The sequence below is a fragment of the Cebus imitator genome, unplaced genomic scaffold, assembly GCF_001604975.1.
Source record: "Cebus imitator isolate Cc_AM_T3 unplaced genomic scaffold, Cebus_imitator-1.0 Scaffold83, whole genome shotgun sequence".
Taxonomy (NCBI): Eukaryota; Metazoa; Chordata; class Mammalia; order Primates; family Cebidae; genus Cebus; species Cebus imitator.
Window position 1 is genome coordinate 6,338,867 of NW_016107398.1, and position 19,494 is coordinate 6,358,360.

General features: G+C 46.4%; 1 protein-coding gene across 8 annotated transcripts in view; it reads right to left on the reverse strand.

The window, feature by feature from the left end:
- Nucleotides 1-7,806: 7,806 nt before the first annotated feature.
- Nucleotides 7,807-19,494, reverse strand: part of MAX (MYC associated factor X) — a 28,380-nt gene continuing 16,692 nt past the window's right edge. For 2 of the 8 annotated variants that reach the window (XR_001826849.2, XM_017534014.2), the window contains 3 exons: nt 10,591-10,714; nt 10,025-10,109; nt 7,807-9,342 (listed from right to left, as the gene is read on the reverse strand). Coding sequence is in view for 6 of the 8 variants with exons in the window: in XM_017534014.2 (XP_017389503.1) it covers nt 9,155-9,342; nt 10,025-10,109; nt 10,591-10,611 (294 nt within the window). In the remaining 2 variants the exon portion in view is untranslated. Of the gene's footprint in view, nt 9,343-9,978; nt 10,110-10,590; nt 10,715-16,644; nt 17,187-19,494 lie in introns of those variants that run through there. The other 6 variants (XM_017534012.2, XM_017534013.2, XM_017534015.2 and 3 more) reach the window with 4 other exon arrangements.

Genomic DNA, 19,494 nt, shown 5'->3' on the forward strand with positions numbered 1-19,494 from the left:
CATAGAGTTCCCACAGACCCATTAGTCAGTTTTCCCTATTATTAACATCTTCCACTAATAGGAATTTGTCATAATGAATGAACCAATTTTGTTACATTACTAACAAAAGTCCATACCTTATTTGAATTCCCCTAGGTTTTACCTAATGGCCTTTTGCTGTCCAAGGATCCCATCCAGGACACTACGTTACACTGAGTTGTCATGTCTCATGTGTCCTTAGACTCCTCTTGGTTGTGACAGTTTCTCATTCTTTTCTTGTTTTTGATGACTTTGACAGTTTTGAAGAGTACGGCCAGGTATTTTGTAGAACATCCCTCAGGTGGGATTTGTTTGATGTTATCCTCATGACTAGATGGGGTTATTTTTTGTTGTTTTTTTCAAGAGACATTGTCTTGCTCTGTCGCCCAGGCTAGAGTACAGTGGATCATAGCTCACTGCAGCCTCAACCTCCTGGGCTCAAGCAGTCCTCCTCGTCAGCTTCCCGAGTAGCTGGAACCACGGCACACACCACCATGTGCAGCTAATTAATTTTTTTTTTTTTTTTTTTTGTAGAGGCAGGCTCTTGCTATGTTGCCCAGGCTGGTCTTGAACTGCTAGGCTTAAGTGATCCTCCTATCTTGGCCTCCCAAAGTCCTATGATTACAGGCATGAGCCACCGTGCCCAGGCCATGCACTACAGTTTTTTGTAGGAAGGCCACAGAGGTGAAGTACCATTCTCATCACCCATCAAGGGTACATACATGTTTATGCTGGTGTTAGCTGGTGTTACCCTTCATCATCTGGCTGAGGGAGTTTGTCGGGTTCCTCCATAAGGTTACCTTTTCTCCCTTTCCTGAATGTATCCTTTAGAAGGTAGTTACTATATGCAGTTCACACTTCAGAAGTAGGGAGCTGGCTCACACCTGTAATCCTAGAACTTTGGGAGGCCAAGGTGGGTGGATCACTTGAGGTCAGGAGTTTGAGATTAGGCTGGCCAACATGATGAAACCCCATCGCTACCAAAAATACAAAAATAAGCTGGACGTGGTGGCACACACCTGTAATCTCAGCTACTCAAGAAGCTGAGGCAAAAGAATCACTTAAACCTGGGAGGTGGAGGATACAGTGAGCCGAGATCACACCACTGCACTCCAGCCTGGGTGACAGATCCAGACTCTGTCTCAAAAAAAAAAAACAAAAAAAAAACAACCCAAAAGAAGTGGGGAGTTATGCTCCACATCCTTGAAGGCAGAGCACCTACATAAATGATCTCTGGAATTCTACATGGGAGAAGTTTATTCTCAATTTATGTATTCAATCATTTATCACTATGGACTCAAATATTTATTTTATACTTATTATGTTTCAATGCTATTTATTTTGTTGCTTAAATTGTTGCAGTTTTGACCTTTGGGAGCTTTCTCAGTTGGCTCCTGTGTCTAACATACTCCACACTTTCTTACTTTCAATAGTAGTGGATTTTTATCATTCCTTTTCTTTCAACAAGTACTGCATGTTGATAATCATTCACACTGTGTAATGGGTACGTTTGGGTTCAGTATACTGTTCATCCAACCCTTGATCACACTGCACCCTCTCCATAAGTATTGCATGTTGGTTACCCTGAGTGTAAGACTTCATTGCCACCTCCTGTACCCATGATGGCCTGGGATGATGGGACAAAGAAGGCAAGGGGAGCCTGGGCATTCAGCTACCAGACCCAGGGCAGGGCTCAGTGTCACAGCTCTCTCAAGGGGGAAGGGCTGCAAGGGGACTGCTCCCAGGTGTGCTGAATGGTGAGGTAGCCCTGTCAGGCAGATGGTGATGATATGACACAAGTGCTGGGTGTCCATGCTCCTTGCTAGGCTCCATCCCCTCAGTCCCTCCCCTCCCTCTCCGGAGCAGTGGTTGCCATCAGCCTGGATACCAAGGGACCAGTGAATGTGGTAGAATAAGAATGGTGACCCAAGCTGTGCAGAGTGGGAGGCTCTGACCCACCCTCCCTTCACCCACAGCCTCCCCCAGCCTCTCTGAATGGCTAGATGGGGAGCCCAAGGCTGGGCTTTTGTGGGCAGGATGGAGAGCCCATCAAGAGCTTAAGAAGCGATGACCTGCTGGCACTGCCCCTCCCATAGTGTCAAACACTTCTCACTGAGGGCCCCACCTCCTGAATTCCTTTGCATTCAGAGCCCAGACGTGACACTTGTGCTAAATGCCTAAGCCTCTTTTCTAACTACACTAAGCTTCTTGAAGGCAAGGCCCAGGCTTTATAAGCTGCCTAGATTGTCCCAGTAGCCAGCACCGTGCTGGGCTGAGGCTAGGTGCTGCTCAAATACCTGAGGGTTGAACTCATGCAGAGGCAACCCTGGAACCACCCTATCGAGGGCACAGAGATAAAGGAGCATCTCGAGGCTGGAGTCCACTGGTACACGCGCCATCTGCACACAATATTTGAAGAGTACCCACCACAAGCCAGGCACAGTGTTAGGGGCCCAGTAGCAAGCACACAGAGCAGCCGCTGATCCTTTGGGGTCTCCCAGTTGGAAATACCTGCTCACCACCACTCTCTACACAGAGGGTCCTGGGAGGGAAACATGGCCAACTTGTTGGAAACAGGGTCCCTCCTCTCCAAAGTCTCCTCCAGTCTTGCTGCAGTAGGTATTCTCTGTGGACATGACAGTCCTCATCTCAGCTGGCTGGCCTTGCTGTGGCCTTTTGGCCCAAAGCCGTTGACCACTGTCCTTTAGCCCAAGATCTGCCCCTGCCACCCTAGAGCTATTGAGGGCACTGGGAGATAAACAGTGAAGCTCTCAAGCACTGTGCATGGGTGCCACGGGCAGCCAGGCTGCCAGCTGGACGCGGGATGAGTGACTGGGGGTGTGGGCTCTGCATGTCCATTGGGTTATTTTTTGAATCAGACTTTGCATGGCTTATTCCCTACTCCTGGGTCCCTGCAGGAGTAGGCTGAGAGAAGGCACGCCCCTCTCTATCGGCCTACAGGCTGTCAGGCTTGTTTTTCTTGGCAGGAGACTTAATCCCTCACCTAGTTCAGAACTAGAGTAGAAGGTTCGGGCTCAGCTTTCTTAATATTGGACCCTTGATTCTTTTTCTTCTTCTCTAACCTTTAATTTACTGGAAAAAATTAATAGCCCAGACCATGCTATGTAATTTTGCCCAGAGCAGGCTGAGGGTATACAAGAGCCCCACCCTGCAAAGGACATCAGAGGAAAACAATCCTAAATGGGGCCTGGCAGTCATAACAGGCCTGCTGGGGCAGCTGGCATCTAGCACAGGGCGCAGGAGGGGACCTGCTTGGCTGGTTGTGAATTGTCCAAGGCCACCTGCTCGGCATTCTTTTAGACACGCCCATCCTGCTGGGTGTGTTGTGTGTACGTGCACGCAGAGCCAGAGTGAGCTAGAGCACGCGGGTCCGTGGCCCAGTCATGAGGCTCATCTGCCCCACCTCACCCACCAGGCAGACTCTGCTCAAGGGACCCCTGAAGGGGAAGGCTGAAAAACGATGGCTTGACCACTATCATAACCAGCCCCGGGCAAGAGACACCGGGCAGGAACACGACGCACTCGCAGGATCTGCGCCTGGCAGTGTCTGCCACCCAGCACTGCAGAAACAAACTGAAACTGGCATGAAGAACGGGGCAAAGTCACCAGTATGTTAATGGTTAATGGCTCTGAGCCAGTTTGCAAGGGTGTATTTCATTCCCCAACTCTATTTTTTTCTCCAAAAGGTAACAGATTTGTGGTCTTGCTCAGGTTCTTTCAGAAAACATGCAAATTTGTTACTGCCTTTTAGCATTCAATATACATTTACCTCCCCTTTCTTTTAAGGATTTTAATACAGTTAACTCTTATTACATCAGAGAAAAGGAGAGTTTATTCACTCTACTTTTTTTTTCCTTTGGGACGGAGTCTTGCTGTGTCACCCAGGCTGGAGTGCAGTGGCATAATCTTGGCTCACTGCAACCTCCGCCTCCTGGGTTCAAGCGATTCTCCTGCCTCCATCTCTCAAGTAGCTGGGACCATAGGCATGAGCCACCCCGCCCGGCTTTTTTTGTATTTTTAGTAGAGACAGGGTTTTTACCACCTTGACCAGGCTGGTCTAGAACTCCTGACCTCAAGTGATCTGCCCGCCTTGGCCTCCCAAAGTGCTAGGACCACGTCTGGTCTGACTCCACATTTTAACAAAACTCAAAAATGGCTGCACTATCCAGGACATATGATGGCAGACAGACCTAAGAATTGCCAACATTTACTGACTACTAAATGCCAGGAACAATTCATGGGCTTTTCACACTCCTTTAAGCCTCACAATGGCACTTGGTACTATTACTGTCCTCACGTTATGGCTCAGAAAGCCAGAGCAATGTTACCCCAGAGGTAAGGGCTGTGCCTGGCATGGCAGTCCAGACAGGTGGGCTCAGGGGCCATGGCCCTACCCACTCTGGCAATCATTCAGAAGCTCCTTAGGCTCCTTTCACACACCGACCCCAACGAAACACCGCAACGACAACACTTACCAGCAGGGCGATGAGGGTTCAGCAGGAGAGCCTCCAAAACCCACGCATGGGCCTCCCTGGTGTGGTCACACAGTCCTACCTACAGTTAAGCCTGGCTTAGCCAAACTGTTCAAAAATGGGGTATTTGGCCAATTGGTTTTCTCCCTGAGAAAGTAACTAGAAAATATTTTTATTTATTCCCTTTCCAAGCAAACTCTGGGGATGTTATGAGTTAGCTGCTGAAGGAAATTCTCCATTAGCTATCTAGGAGTGTAGACATTGGCAAACTCTTTCTCCCTACCTGAGGCTTCCTCTTCAGGAAACAAAAACAGTTTTGAACAAAAGAATGCTCTAGTTTCATGTTCCCAGAGGCTTTTGAGAATGCAGCCTGGTGGCCAGGCCTGAGAGAGAGCCTTGCTCTGGCTGGATTATAAAACCTGCCTGGGGACCAGAGGCCAGCCAGTGCGTGCTATAGAAATGAGTGCTGCCCCATGTCATTACCTCTTCTTGGGGCTTCAAAAGCGGGTGGTGGAGGCAGTGCTCAGCTCTCTTCCTTCTCAAGTTTAAAAACTTGGTAGCTCAGCCAGCTCCCAAAAGTATCAGAGCCCCACTGGGAGCACGCAAACTCATCAAGCCAATCCTAAGGCCTGAACTATTTAAAAAGCCCGCTTCCCACACCTTCATCCTGACCTCAGAGCCACTTTGCTAATTCAGCTCAGCTGTGCCTAACTTCCCCAACAGCATCCTTTTGGTTCCCAGGTTATATTACTTTGGGAAGTCAAACTGAGTGACACGAGGACCATCTGAAAGAGCTTGTTAGGGCCACGGCACACTTTAGATCAGAGGGATCCCTTTAACAAGCAGCCATGGGCACAATCCAAGGATCCCACTTTGAGTACCACCACTTGGGGCTTCTGGGCAGTTCTGCCTGAGCCTCCAATAGTGTCCAAAGCTGAGAGATGCCATTGCATTGTGGTGGGAGGGAATGGTCAGAGCCTCGCTCAGGTTGACACCAGATCTAATGTACCCACGGGGCCACTTCAGTCTTGAAGAGTTCATGAGTCCAGTCTTGGTGTCACCTTGCTCTCTTTGGTCACTGTGCCTGGTCAGGATGGGGCACATCTGTGAGGAGTGGGAAGCATTTGTGACATACCAAGAAGTCAACCCTTTAGGGAACCGCTTTAGGGAAGGTGTCGGGAGCTGGCCTTTTCCCCCTGGCTGAATCGGTCCCGGTCACAAGCTTTGTGTAGATAATGGCAGCAGGCACCTCAGTGCTCACTCGGTCCTGAGGTTAAGCACAGTGTAAGCATTATCTCATTTAATCCTCATAACCACCTTATGAGGCTAGTGCTATTATTATCCTCATTTTACAGATAAAGACGCTGAGGCTGGGAGAAGTAACACAGCCACCAAGTGGTGGAGACAGGATTGTGAACCCAGCCAGTCTGATTTCAGAGGCCAAGCATAAAACACACATGATATTAACAGAAACAGAATTCTGCTTACTTCAGTCACAGTTCAGGGCTCGGGCTCCTATTGTCTACTCAGTCTTGTTTTTTAAACCTGTCCCAGCTAAGATGACAGCTCTGTGAGCTTAGGTAGTCTTTACCTAAGAAATTGTAGAAGTTTTACAATGGGGTTAACATATCAAGAACTTTAAAAACTGGGCCATTTTAAACACCCTTGCACTTGGGGCAACTGTAAAGGTAGGGAAATATAAAGCTTAACAGGCCCCTCAGTGAAGCCACCTGCCACAGTGACCACGCAGATCTACAGCTTATCTGGCTTTGTGTAAGTCAGTGTCCAGAGTAATGTCAAAATAAACCAAAGATTACCATCACGGTGAGAGAGTAAGCTGTGGTCAGACTTTGATATCCTGAAGGGATACTCATACTCGCTTCCTAGACACACATACCAGAAGGGACTTGGCTGTGACTTTGATTTGTCCCTTTCAGCTGAGCACAGTCTCCAGGTGGAGCTCCCCTGTGTTCCCATCCAGGAAGCTGCTTCCAGTGGTACCTCCACCCTGTGCCAAAGTCCGCTCAGCATGCCAATTGGGTGGTTCGGATTTTCCCAGGTGAACCAGCCAGCTAGCCACTGTGTCCCTTGTCTTCTAGCTGGTTTACTGAAATCTAGAGAAGCCTAAACTCAACCCCTTGTCCAGCCAATATACCAGAGCCAGGGACTGGCTCTCAGGGACACCACTTGTCCTCACGCTGGCTCAACTGCCCCTTCTTATTTGCTACCTGCCTACTGGGTGCCAGCTTCACATGCCTTCCATCTCTGTATCAACACGGCTTCACCCACAGCTTGGTTCTAACACCAATACTAAGCAAATCAACTGTATACTTAAGCCCAGATATACAAAGAGATATAGTTAGGGGCAAGGAAAAAGAGGAGAAAAGCATGTTAACCTTGAGGGCTTTCTGCAATAAACTGATTCTCATTCCCATTTCTTCCTATTGCAGTCTCTTTCCTCTATCTTGAAAAGAAGTGCCTTTAGTAAATGGGATCTTGCTTTCCCAGCATCTTCCTTTTCCTTAATGTAATCATAGCCTTTGGAGGCTTGATCATGTTTCAAATTGCCTCTTATACATAACCCATCTGCCAGCTCCCATGAAACAAAAAAAGATATTATGGATTTAACGCACAATTGATAGGAGCCACAGTGCTCTTCACTATTCTAAAGATCATGAAAAATCCAAGAACTGATTTGACTTGACGTCCTCTCTGGGTCTAGGAACAGCAGTATTTCCTGTCAGCCAGACAGGAAAACCAAGGCTGAGCTGCGTCCTGGCCATAATTCCTTGTTCTTCCAAGGTCAAACAAGTTCAGGCTGGTGTTCGGTCCCCAGTCTGAGCAGAGCTAACTTGATGCTATTGGAGCCTTCTTGACTGCCAGTCCTGGAGCTGTCTGGAAACTGAAAGGTCCTGGAGAGCAGCAACCTCTGAACTGGGCACTCATTACCAGGAGAACCTGAACCCAGCTCTGGGCAAGCAATTCCCCCAAAGTTCACTTGTTTAGCAAAAACTAGATCTAGAAATGTTGCCGCAGCTCACCCCACATCCCTGTTGAACCTCAGAAGCCTTATCCAATGAACAAAGCCATCACCACCCATTTACTCTCTCCGGCTGAGCCGAGCCCTCGGAAGAAAGGAGAAACAACTCTGGCTTATGGCTGCTCCTGGTTCTGCAGGACCAGGTAAACCGCCTCCCTTCTCACTCAGGCTTCCATAGAGGCCCTAACAGCTTCCAGAGGGGTCTCTTCATCAACCATCTTGGCCTTAACAAGGGCAAGAAGACACCACCACCAAGAAGGATAAAATAAGTTTTTATTTATAGTCTTATAGTAAAGGGGGAAGCCTTAACTTGCAAGACAATTCTTCGGCAGTATGTACAACATACTTTTTATTTCCATGGAATGGAATCAAACACGAACTGAGACTACAGAGTATACACTAGAAATCAGCAAATGCCAGGAACGGAGTAGGAAAAAGACAAAGAAATGAGGCCTAAACACACAAAACCCTTCACTGGGATCTGCTGACCACAGCCAGAGCCAGGGCTGGATCACACAAAGGAGACAGGTTTCAGGACTGCAGGAAAGGAAGTGGGGTGAGGGCAGGGAAGGGTCCGCACTGGGGTGCGGGTTTAGTACCAGGTAAATTGCTCTTGGTATTTACATACAAAATCAGTTGGCTCTATTTCTTAGAAATACACACGGGAAGAAAGGAAGATTTCATCATTACTTTATGAATCTGTCGCTTTGCAAGACCGACATCATCAGAAATAGGAACAGTTCACTCAGATTCAAATTTAAGTAGCAGGAAATAAATATCAAATCATCATCACTGGCCCTCAATACAAAACCTCTATGCCACCCAAAACATCCTCCCTGTCCCAACCCCAAATGGCCACTCCCTGGTGGCTGCTGCTTCACTGCTGCTATCTCCCACGCATACCACAAGAATCCATGCAGCCTTCCGTGAGGCTGGCACCGCAGGCCTAAACAGCTGGCTGAGAGAGGCAGGAGTGAAACATGCCGAAGACTCTGTGCTGCGACTCTGTCCCCACTTTCTTTTCATACCACAAACTTCTTTAAGGATCTGCTCTTTCAATAGGAGCAATACATAGCTTTTTAGAAAAAGGAAAAAAACAACCTTAAAAAGGAGGAGGGTTAATTCTGATTACTCCAAACTGGTCATCTTCTCAAAGTAGAGCAGTTCACAGATTCACAGTCTATCCAACAGAGGTGAGGGCGGACCAGGAGGCCACCTGGGCAGGCGAGGCATCCTCCGGGTATGTGCCCGGCAGGGCTGGAGGAGCTGGTAGGGTGGGCAGGATACTATGGGCTCAGAGGTCCGGCCGGCCGTCTGTCCTCCACAGAAAAAGCTGCCAAGTTGGGGTGTTTTGGTTTAAAAATTCCTGGTGGGGACAGGGAATCCCTGAAGGGAATACATTAAAAAAAAAATACACAGTGGAAATGGGGAAGGAGAACGAGAGCTGTTGTCCAAGAGCTTCTACATGAAAATAAAAATTAAAAAAAAAAAGGGAGAAAGAGAAAAATACAGTCTCTTAAATGGTTCTGAGGGTTCTACAGATGAACTGAAAGGAGGAGGAGACGATGGAGACAGTTTTTATTGCTGGCCTGCCCCGAGGGGCTTAGCTGGCCTCCATCCGGAGCTTCTTCCTGCTTTGGGGCTCCTCAGGCTCAGACTCTGAGCTGGAGTCTGAGCCCCCATCGAAGGCAGAGATGGTGCTGCCCTTGGCGTTGGTGTAGAGGCTGTTGTCTGAGGAGGGGTAGTTGGTCTGCAGTTGGGCACTTGACCTCGCCTTCTCCAGTGCACGGACTAAAAGGCAACCAAGGGAGTGTGTTACTGCCTTCTGCAGACTTGGGGAGGAACCGAGTCTCAGACTCAGGGTCCAGCCTGTTCTTCCTAAGGGCTTGCTTGCTGGCCCCCGAGGCTCAAGGTGCTCAGAAGTAGCTCCCTTCGGGTGGCTGTTCACTCACACACTTCATTTCCCTCCCACCTTTCCCAGCTAGACCTGGGAACCAGCAGACACTCTGCAATCCCACCCAGCCCTGAAGAGAAGGCTTGTGATGTCACCGTGCAGCCACGGAAGCCCAGCGCAGAGACTGGAGCGTGAGCTTCCTGTGGGATTCAGCAGTGCAACAACAGAGGAGAAGCTGGCCCAGTAACATGAGGCTCCACAAGGTGTGAAGGCCACACAACAGCAGGAAAGGATGATGTAAGATGTATCAGCCAAAGAACACTTTTGGCTTAGTTCTCATGTACAAGATCCATTTGGAATGACAAGCTGGACACTTGGAAGCAAGTCACCGATACACGTAAAATTCCTGGGCTTTTCAAACAGCCCTTACATGCAGGCTGCTTGGCGGCCGGATAACCAACCCACTAACACCACCCACTGCCCATCCCTTGGTTCAGCTCAGCTTGAGCCTGGAAGGTCAACCCTTTATTTTATTTATTTTATTTTATTTGAGGTTTTCTAACCCAGGTGGTTACTTGCATTTCCTTTTACTTGCATCTTCCATGAGGGAGGAAGAGAAGTGAATTCCCCAGGAACAAAGAACTTGATCAGCTCTCGCTTTCCCCTGTGGTTGTAGGAAAAGGCGGGTGTGAGCATTGAGAACAGCATGGGCCTAGCCCATAGGCTGCCCTGATTGGACTACCATTGACCATGGAGGGCTCACTGTCCCTGAACACCTGGATCTCTGGTACTTACACAGCACATTCCACTCCGAGGACCTCAAAGCTCTTTTCAGGCACCTGATGCCAGGTGTGATCCCTACTGCAGGCAGAGCACCTGAGCCCCAAGAAGGGGACAGATCAGGTCAGAAAAGATACAAGTTTCCAGATGTCCAACTTCCTAGCTTCCATTGTCTCCTCACTGGCGCCTCAGGTCCTTCCTCAGGACGGCTCTAACACTCAGCTACTCAGGCCCCAGGAAGCAGGACCAAGCCTGTTTCTCCACACATACTCCATGACTGGCTCTGACTCTGCAGGTCCAGGTACCAAAGCCTGACCCGGATGGAGCACAGCAGGGCCAACTGCCCCACAAGCTCAGGTGCTCACCTTGCTGCTCCAGAAGAGCATTCTGCCGCTTGAGGTCGTCAATATCTTGCTGGTGTGTGTGGTTTTTCCTTCGCATATACTGGATATACTCTGTGGCTTTGTCTAGGATTTGGGCCCGGGATGCCTGTGGCAATATGAGAAAAAGCACAGGGGACAAAATAAAGACCGAATCCAGGCAGTAAGGGAACCTGGCCTTTCTGCAGCAACTGCTTCGGTGGCTGGAAACAAGAGGGTAAGGTGGGAAAAGGCTGAAGAGATACAGTAATGGCTATTGAACGCCTTCTTTGATTTTGTTTCATTTTGGGACAGAGTTTCACTCTTGTTGCCAAGGCTGGAGTGCAATGGTATGATCTTGGCTCACTGCAACCTCCACCTCCCGGGTTCAAGTAATTCTCCTGCCTCAGCCTTTCAAGTAGCTGAGATTACAGGCATGCACCACCGTGCCTGGCTAATTTTTTGTATTTATAGTAGAAACGGGTTTCACTATGTTAGCCAGGCTGGTCTCAAACTCCTGACCTCTGGTGATCCACCCACCTCGGCCTCCCAAAGTGCTGAGATTACAGGTGTGAGCTATTGCACCCGGCCTTTTTTTTTTTGAGACATAGTCTCCCTCTGTTGCCCAGGCTAGAGTGCAGTAGTGTGATCTCAACTCACTGCAACTTCCGCCTCCCCAGTTCAAGCTATTCTCCTGCCTCAGCCTCCTAAGTAGCTGGGATAACAGGTGCATGCCACATCGCCTGGCTACTTTTTATCATTTTAGTAGAGATGGGGTTTCACCATGTTGGCCAGGCTGGTCTCAAACTCCTGACCTCAGGAGTGATCCACCCACCTTTGCCTCCCAAAGTGCTGGGATTACAGGCGTGAGCCACTGCACCCGTGAAGGCCTTCTTTGTGACACACAAGGTGCCAAGTACTTTACAGAGCTTACCTCACAGTTTCAGAGGTAGTTCTTCCAGGAACCCAAGGATCAGAGAAGTAAACCGGATTTTTCAAAATCACCAGCTAGACAGTGATAGAGCCTGGATTTAAACTCAGAGACATCTGACTCTTAAATTGTACTCCCATCCCCTTTGGTTCTTTAGGTTGCTTTAAAGTCTTTAGCTTGGCTATGTCTGGAAACGTTAAAATACTACTTCAATGAAAGCTTTAGGCCATTAATTCTGCTAGGGCCCAGCTACAGAGAGCTGGTCCAGAAAGACATGAGCAAGATTTCAGCTGGAGCTGGCAATGGGTACAATGTGTTTCTTCAAGACCCAAGATGGCAGCCAAACTCTCAAACCATTGTTAACTATTCCCAACTGAACGATGCTGCTGCGTCACTATTTCAGCCTTCCTGGTTAAAGAGACTTTCATAAAAGCTGTCAGTGCTTGATGTCAACACAGGAAGTGCATGAGATTGGGCCATTTCAGGAAACAACCACACCTCTATAACGGCTGTGGGTAGCCTGGGTACTGCCTTGTTAGAGGAACAAGTTCATCAGTCAGTAACACGGATGTTACTGTGCCCCTAGACATCGAACTTGTCTGGGAGATTCCCTCCAGGCTACAGAGTTACTTATGGCCAGGCAGACAGCCATACTGGTAGAATAGTACAAAGCCAAGAGAAGCCCAAGGTGGGGTACCCTAGTAGCTTAAGTATGGCCTTCCAGCCAGAGGCTCCTGAGCAGCTAGAAAACTTCTTACCCAGGGTAGGGAGTGCTTGACAATTCCATATTACAAGCCCATTGAGGTCCCAAACAACCAGAACACAACAGCGGGAGAAAGACAAAGAAAACATGTACACCGTGGCTAGCAAAACCAGATCTACTCATATTAAGTCCTAACAATCTCAATTTATAGGCCTCAGTTTGGACTGAGTTTCAGAGAGGTTTGGAAGGCCTGTGTTTATTTGTAAGTCTTCACAAGTACTAGAATTTCCAGGCTTTCCTCTTATAGCACCCTTAAGGCAATTTCCTCGAGGAAATTGTTCATAGTCAGCCATTTTTATCAGGTACAAATTACGTACAAGGTACTGGGCAGATATTGTGGGGAAACAAAACATATTAGTCATGGCTTCTTTGCCCCGAAGCTTACTTGCTATCTAGCTGAGGAGATAAATATGTCTATACACAAACAAATCACAGGGCAGTGCTGACAAGCATAACCCGACTAGCAGAGATTACAGAGGCCACAGGACAGACAGCTTCTGGCTGGGGTGATTACCTACTGTGTGCCAGGACTGGCCTTGGTGCTGCTGCATGTGTATGTGTGCACGCAATGCGCTCCTATCTGAAATGGCAAACCCTGCATTAGACCAAGGTGGCATCTGTGGGAAAAGGTCACTCTGAATAGGGAGAATAGCACAGGCAAGGGCATGGGGTGGGGAAAAAGCGAGAATGTGATTCTTTAGTTGAGTCAGTCAGCTTATGTAGAAGGAATGCGAGTTCCTAGCCTAGCCATGGATACTTCAGGCACTGTTTCCCATTTCTGCAAAGGGGCCTTATTAGGGTTTAATTACTAGGTGACAAAATGGGGTGGAAAAAAGGAGCACATAATTAGAAGGGATTAATTAAAGTATCTTGCTCTCTGGATACTGGAGATGGAATGAAAAATGATTAGTATTGATGAGATGTGGTAGAGTGGTGAGGAAGAATTTGGGAATTCGAGGTCAGAGGTGTGCTCTACACACTTGTCATTAATGAGTTCTGTGACTGCAGATACATTTCTCACCTTGCCTATTCCTCATCTGACTAGAAATTCTCTAAGACCCCACCTAGCCCTCCAAACGCTACCCTTTCCATCACTGATGTAATTGCTATGCATATTTACATCCCTTCTTTAAATCTGCCTATGCAAAAGCTATTTTTTCAACAAACGGTTCCCAGAAGGCAACATTAGCTCTTAACTACCCATGTGTATCTGGGACAAGGGAAAAATGCACAATCTCTGAAAGCAGAGAGCACTTGCAAACGTTCAGTGATAACTTTTAATGAATGACCAAACTGAGTAGCAGCAGCCTTTGTGCTACCAGTTTCTCCTTCGAATATTTATATATGAAACCAGGGAATTAGGATCAAGAAGTGAAAAATGAGTGGTAAGCACAGCAAAACAAGCCAGAAGAGGGAAAAAGATCCTGTGAGGGATGGCAGTTTCCATTTCAGGGTAGTTTTTGGATGAAGATAAAATTCATAGATGTTCAGAACATAGTGTCTCGGGAACAAGAGGAGTCCAAAGAAGGCTGGATTGGTTTAAACCCAGAAAGAGGCCTTCAGAATGCTAAGCACAGCCCTTCCTCCATCCTCTGCTGAAAGCAAAAGTGCCTCAGGTCACTTGGGGTGCCCTGATCCCTCAGCAAGTCCAAAATAATGGTTCAGTTTATTTTATTCTTCCCAGGGTACCCAACAAGAATTAAAATCCAATAAGAAAAAAATTTAAAGCATGAAATATAGAAATATTCCAAATTTGCATGTGCATTTAGTCCACGGAAGAAAAAGCAAAAGGCTGAAGTGAAAAATGCTAGACTCACCTGCAATCCTCCCCTCCCATCTTTCCATTCCATACAAGATCACGTGGCCAGTCACAGCATGAAGGTGAGGGCAGGCTCTTCCTTGTCTTTATGAGTTTATAATACGTGACCAGTAAACACAAAGCCAGCAAGAAACCCTGGGATTTATGGCATGGACTATGGAATGACCTTGGGCTTTTGGTTTCTGTTTTCTGAAAACTGCCCTAACTCAGCTGAGTCAACTGCCCACCTTCACATGAGTGCGACTGATCAGACAGAACTTGCTAAGTCGCCTTGGGTACTCAGATAATGAGAATTATAATTTTGATTCTGCCTTTGTGAACAGAAATGGCTCGTTAGATGGTTTGGATGGAGCCCTGAGACAGGATGGATGGTGGCTGCAGGGACTGACAAGGTAGTCAGGCGTCCCATGCAGCCATGTGAGTGAATGCAAAGGGCTCAGCAGGCTGGCCTCCCTCATCCCCCACACCTCTGGGAGTCACACAAAAGGACATTGGGCAGCCTTGCCAGATCTTGCTCCAAAGCCATGCATGCACACAGCAACACAAATGACAATGATGGGGGTGGTAACAATGGCAGTAGCTAACACTTACTGAGAACTTACTAAGTGCCAGGCATCCACAACTTTCTAATGTATTATTTTCCCTATTTTATAAATGAGGAAACTGAGGCACAGAGCTGTAATTTACCCAATGTTACGTAAACTAGTAGGAAGTTGAGTCAGGATTTGAATCCAAGCCTCCAGGACACTCATATTTTGGGAACACAGCGGAAGCTATCAATAGAAGACCCTCATGAAGGTGGTTTTCTGGAGGAGTGACAGCTGAAGCCCAATGGTAAATTGTCTCTGCACAGGTAACAGGTGTAGGAGTTGAGTTGAAAGTGAAGCAATGATGAAGACTAGTCTTCAGAATTTGGTTGAAAAGTAAGAAGTGGGCCAGGTGCAGTGGCTCATGCCTGTAATCTCAGCACCCTGGGAGGCTGAGTGGGAGGATCACTTGGGTTCAGGTGTTGGGGACCAGCCTAGAAAACAGCAAAACACATGGGCTCTATAAAAAACCTGGGAGGTGGAGGTTGCAGTGAGCCAAGATCATGCCATTGCACTCCAAAAGATTAGCTGGGCATGGTGGTGCACGTATGTGGTCCCAGCTACTTGGGAGGCAGAAGTGGGAGGATCTCTTGAGCCCAGGGGGCTGAAGCTGCAGTGAGTCATGCTTGTGCCAACACACTCCAGCCTGAACAACAGAGCCAGACCCTGCATCAAAAAAAAAAAAAAAGTGAAAAATGGTAGCTTGTAATAGCACTGAAAGAAGATTATTTTTCTTTCTTTTTTAAGAACAGGTGAGAACTAAACAGGCTTCTAGCAGAAACACATTGAGAGGAAAAGCCTGAAGATGCAAGCTAGCTTGAGAGAACTGACCTAACCACCTGGCCTGGTGGGCAGAAGTGGAAGGTTAGGTGGGGGATGTCAGCTTCCCACAGTACTGCTGGCTTCATTACCTCTTGGCGGCCCAGAAGGATCAAAGCAAAATGAACAATGTAGAAGATCCAGGGTGTGGCAGAGGGTCTGGCAGGTTCCTGTCTCTCCTACTGTTTATGCTGCAGCTGTGTGTCCATTTGCATTCCCTCCCAAGGCAACAAGCAGACAGAGGGAAGGCCAACGCCCTCAACCAGAGGCACCCACTGTGAGACCTCTGCTTTTGAATAGTGTCCACCCACCCTACACATCAAGGCAAGAACTGACTACATATGTCACAAAAGGTCCCAAACCCAAAAGAGTTGGCTTCTAATTAGAACCGTTTAAGGCCCCAAATGATTCCTGAATTTGTTAGCACTGATGCTTCAGTGAAGTCCAAGGTTATTAAATTTCATTTCAGGCAGGGGTTCTCAAAAAATTTCAATGTAAGGCAAGAGTTCCAAACATTTCTGGAGTTATAAATCTTATCACAGTAACTTGGATTTCTGTAAAAATCCAAGTAGTTTTAGAAAGTGGGTGGGGAGAGGTGAGGAAAAGAACAGTAGTACGAGATTGTTAACATTAGGAACACCACTACCCCTCCCTAAGGTCCTAATGCTGACGTCAGCAACAATAATCTTAAATCTATTGAACACATTTCCTCTTCAATGCCAAAAACAGATGCCACTGGGCTGATGTTACAGCTGTCTTGTTTCCCTAAGAACCAAAATGCCTGCCGGGCACGGTGGCTCACACCTGTAATCCCAGCACTTTGGGAGGCCGAGGCGGGTGGATTACCTGAGGTCAGGTGTTTGAGATCAACCTGGCCAACATGGTGAAATACTTCTCCACTAAAAATACAAAAATTAGCCAGGTGTGGTGGCGGGCACCTGTAATCCCACCTACTCAGGAGGCTGAGGCAAGAGAATTGCTGGAAGCTGGGAGGTGGAGGTTGCAGTGAGCGGAGATCATGCCATTGCACTCCAGCCCTGGCCGACAATAGCGACATTCAGTCTCCAAAAAAAAAAAAAAAAAAAAAAAGAACCAAAATGCCCTATCTGGAGGGAAGAAAAAGAGGTACTGGTGGACTTACCAACTCACATAGTTATATTCTGTACCAGTTATTTTAGAGGAAATGACACCATTTATTTTTTGAAACCTGTGTAAGCTTTTACACATATGAAGGTAAAGGGAGAGTCCAGGGCAAAACTGGTGTAATTTCCATGTGAATATGCCATCTTTGAAAACCAAAATGAAAGCATATGCACAATAAATTTGGATCCACATTAAACTAGTTCATTCAAAAACAGAACCCCATCAATGCCAGCAAGGGAGGCTGGAAGGTCAGAGTCAGCACAGACCTGTGGCTATTTGAAGGCTTCCTGCTGCCAGGACCTCCCCAGCCACAGGACCATTTTGTTCATTACCAGGAAAAGGCAGAACTATCAGCCCTGCAAGCAGCTTAATCAAAGCCAGGAGTCAGACATTTGTTTAAGGGGTCAAAACAATCATTTTTAAAATCTTGCATTCTTTTCTCGTGTGCCCTTGGTAGCTTGAAATGAAGGTGTGGCATTTTTGCGTTAAACTTTGACCATGAAGGACAGGAGTACGCAATTTCCGAAAGAGGAAATAGAGCTAGTAAATAAACATGTGGAAAAGCAATTAATTTCACAATAAACGGAATATAAAATTACTAACTTTTGTTTACTGAATTAGTCACCCTCTTAAAAAAAAATTCCAATGATAATGAAGTTGGTACTCTCAAAACTCGACTAAAAGACTACTCTTTAGAATTTGCTTGAACAAAAAAGGAAATAGAAGAAAGAGGACTTGAAAACAATCCTTTGGAAAGCATTTTGGCAACACAAGGAAAAAAGTCAGATGCTCATACCCTTCAACACAGAAATCCAGCTTCTTGGAATCTACAGAAATGGCTACATACAAATAGATATCCATCACTATATATTATAAATTTTAAAAAGTGAATGCAACCCCAGTTGCCCAAGAGAAACACGCCTAATGACTAAACATGAACACACTGTATGACCTGGGGAAAAATATGATATTATGTAAAAGGAGCAAGCTATAAATAGCACTTTCCCTGAGGGAAGCATGCAGATGAAGAGAACAGGAAGGAATACACAAATTGATAACACTGTATTTCCTTGCTTCTTAGACTCCATCAATAAATCCATGGATTGAACAATAGCAGCTTTTGGGGAGAAAAAAAGGAGGCAGGTTTCTTTTCACATCCACTTTAAGATGATGTCCAATTTCAGTCACATTAAATGAGGCAGAGGGGTACAGACAGTCTATCTTTGGATTGTCCTGATCTGATAGTCACTAGCCACATGTGGCTAATAAACACTTGAAATGTTGAGTACTCTGAATTGAGATGTGCTGTAAAGTTGAATTTTTAAGACTTAGTGAAAGAATAATTTTAAATACATTGATTACATGTTGATTACATAACTATTTTTTAGTATTAGGCTAAATAAAAGATATTATTCAAATTAATTTCACCTGTTTAACTTTTTAATCGGGTCCACTCAAAAAATTAATTGTATTTAAGTTATATTTAAAATGCATTTGTGACTCACACTAAATTTCTGTTGGGCAACATTTGTCATAGGATCAAAGGGAAGGTTGTAGTTGTGTTGAAGGGGAAACTCATGTTTCTTCTTCTTCCCATTTTTCTAAAGTTTTTGTAATTTTGTTGGAAAAAAAAAAATACTAAAGGAAAGGCCTAGTAATCAATCCTTATCCTTCCAAATCTGAAGATGTGAAAAATGTTAGGTGAGGAACTCTCTAGTACTCTTGGGGTAGTAAGACCTCTCCCATTCTGTGGTACAGTCTCCCAGAAGGAATAATTAGATTTCTGCCCTGCAGGAGCATACCATTTAATTAGGTGATAAGATAATCACAGAAATTAGGGAGACAGAGAGGTTCCACAAAAGACCACAGAGGTTCAGAGGAGGGTTCCAAGAGTCGGGTATTTGATATGGGCCTCTAATGCAGAGAGCTAGGGGAAGTGGGGAACTCAGGCAGGAGATAAGAGGACAGAAGGCAGGTAGGCCTTGTTAGCAGGGCACTTCAATATGGAACACACAAGTCATCTGGCCACTGTGGCTGGGATTGGACCTTGAGAAAAGCGAAGAACTCAGATAAGCTGAGAATGAAATTCCTGGGCAAAGAGAAGAGGGGCTGACATGGTTTGGCCGTGTCCCCACCCAAATCTCATCTTGAATTGTAACTCCCACTATTCCCAGTAGTGGGAGGAACCTGGTGAGAGGTAACTGAATCATGGGGGTTGGTCTTTCCCACACTGTCCTTGGGATAGTGAGTAAGTTTCGTGAGATCTGATGGTTTTAAAAACGGGAGTTTCCCTGCACAAGCTCTCTCTCTTTGCTTGCTGCCATCCGTGTAAAACGTGACCTGCTGTTCCTTGCCTTCTGCCACGATTGTAAGGCCTCCCTAGCAACATGAAACTGAATGTCAGTAAACTTCTTTCTTTTGTAAATTGCCCAGTCTCAGGTATGTTTTTATCAGCAGTGTGAAAACAGACTAAATATAGTAAATTGGTACCAGTAGAGTGGGGTGCTGCTAAAAAGATACCCGAAAATGTGGAAGCAACTTTTAAATTGGGTAACAGGCAGAGGTTGGAACAGTTTGGAGGGCTCAGAAGACAGAAAAATGTGGGAAAATTTCAGACTTCCTAGAGACTTGTTGAATGGCTTTGCCCAAAATGCTGATAATAATATGGACAATAAAGTCCAGGCTGAGGTGGTCTCAGATGGAAATGAGGAACTTGTGGGGAATTGGAGCAAAGGTGACTCTTGTTATGTTTTAGCAAAGAGATTGGTAGCATTTTGCCCATGCCCTACAGATATGTGGAACTTTGAACTTCAGAGAGGTGATTTAGGGTATCTAGAGGAACAAATTT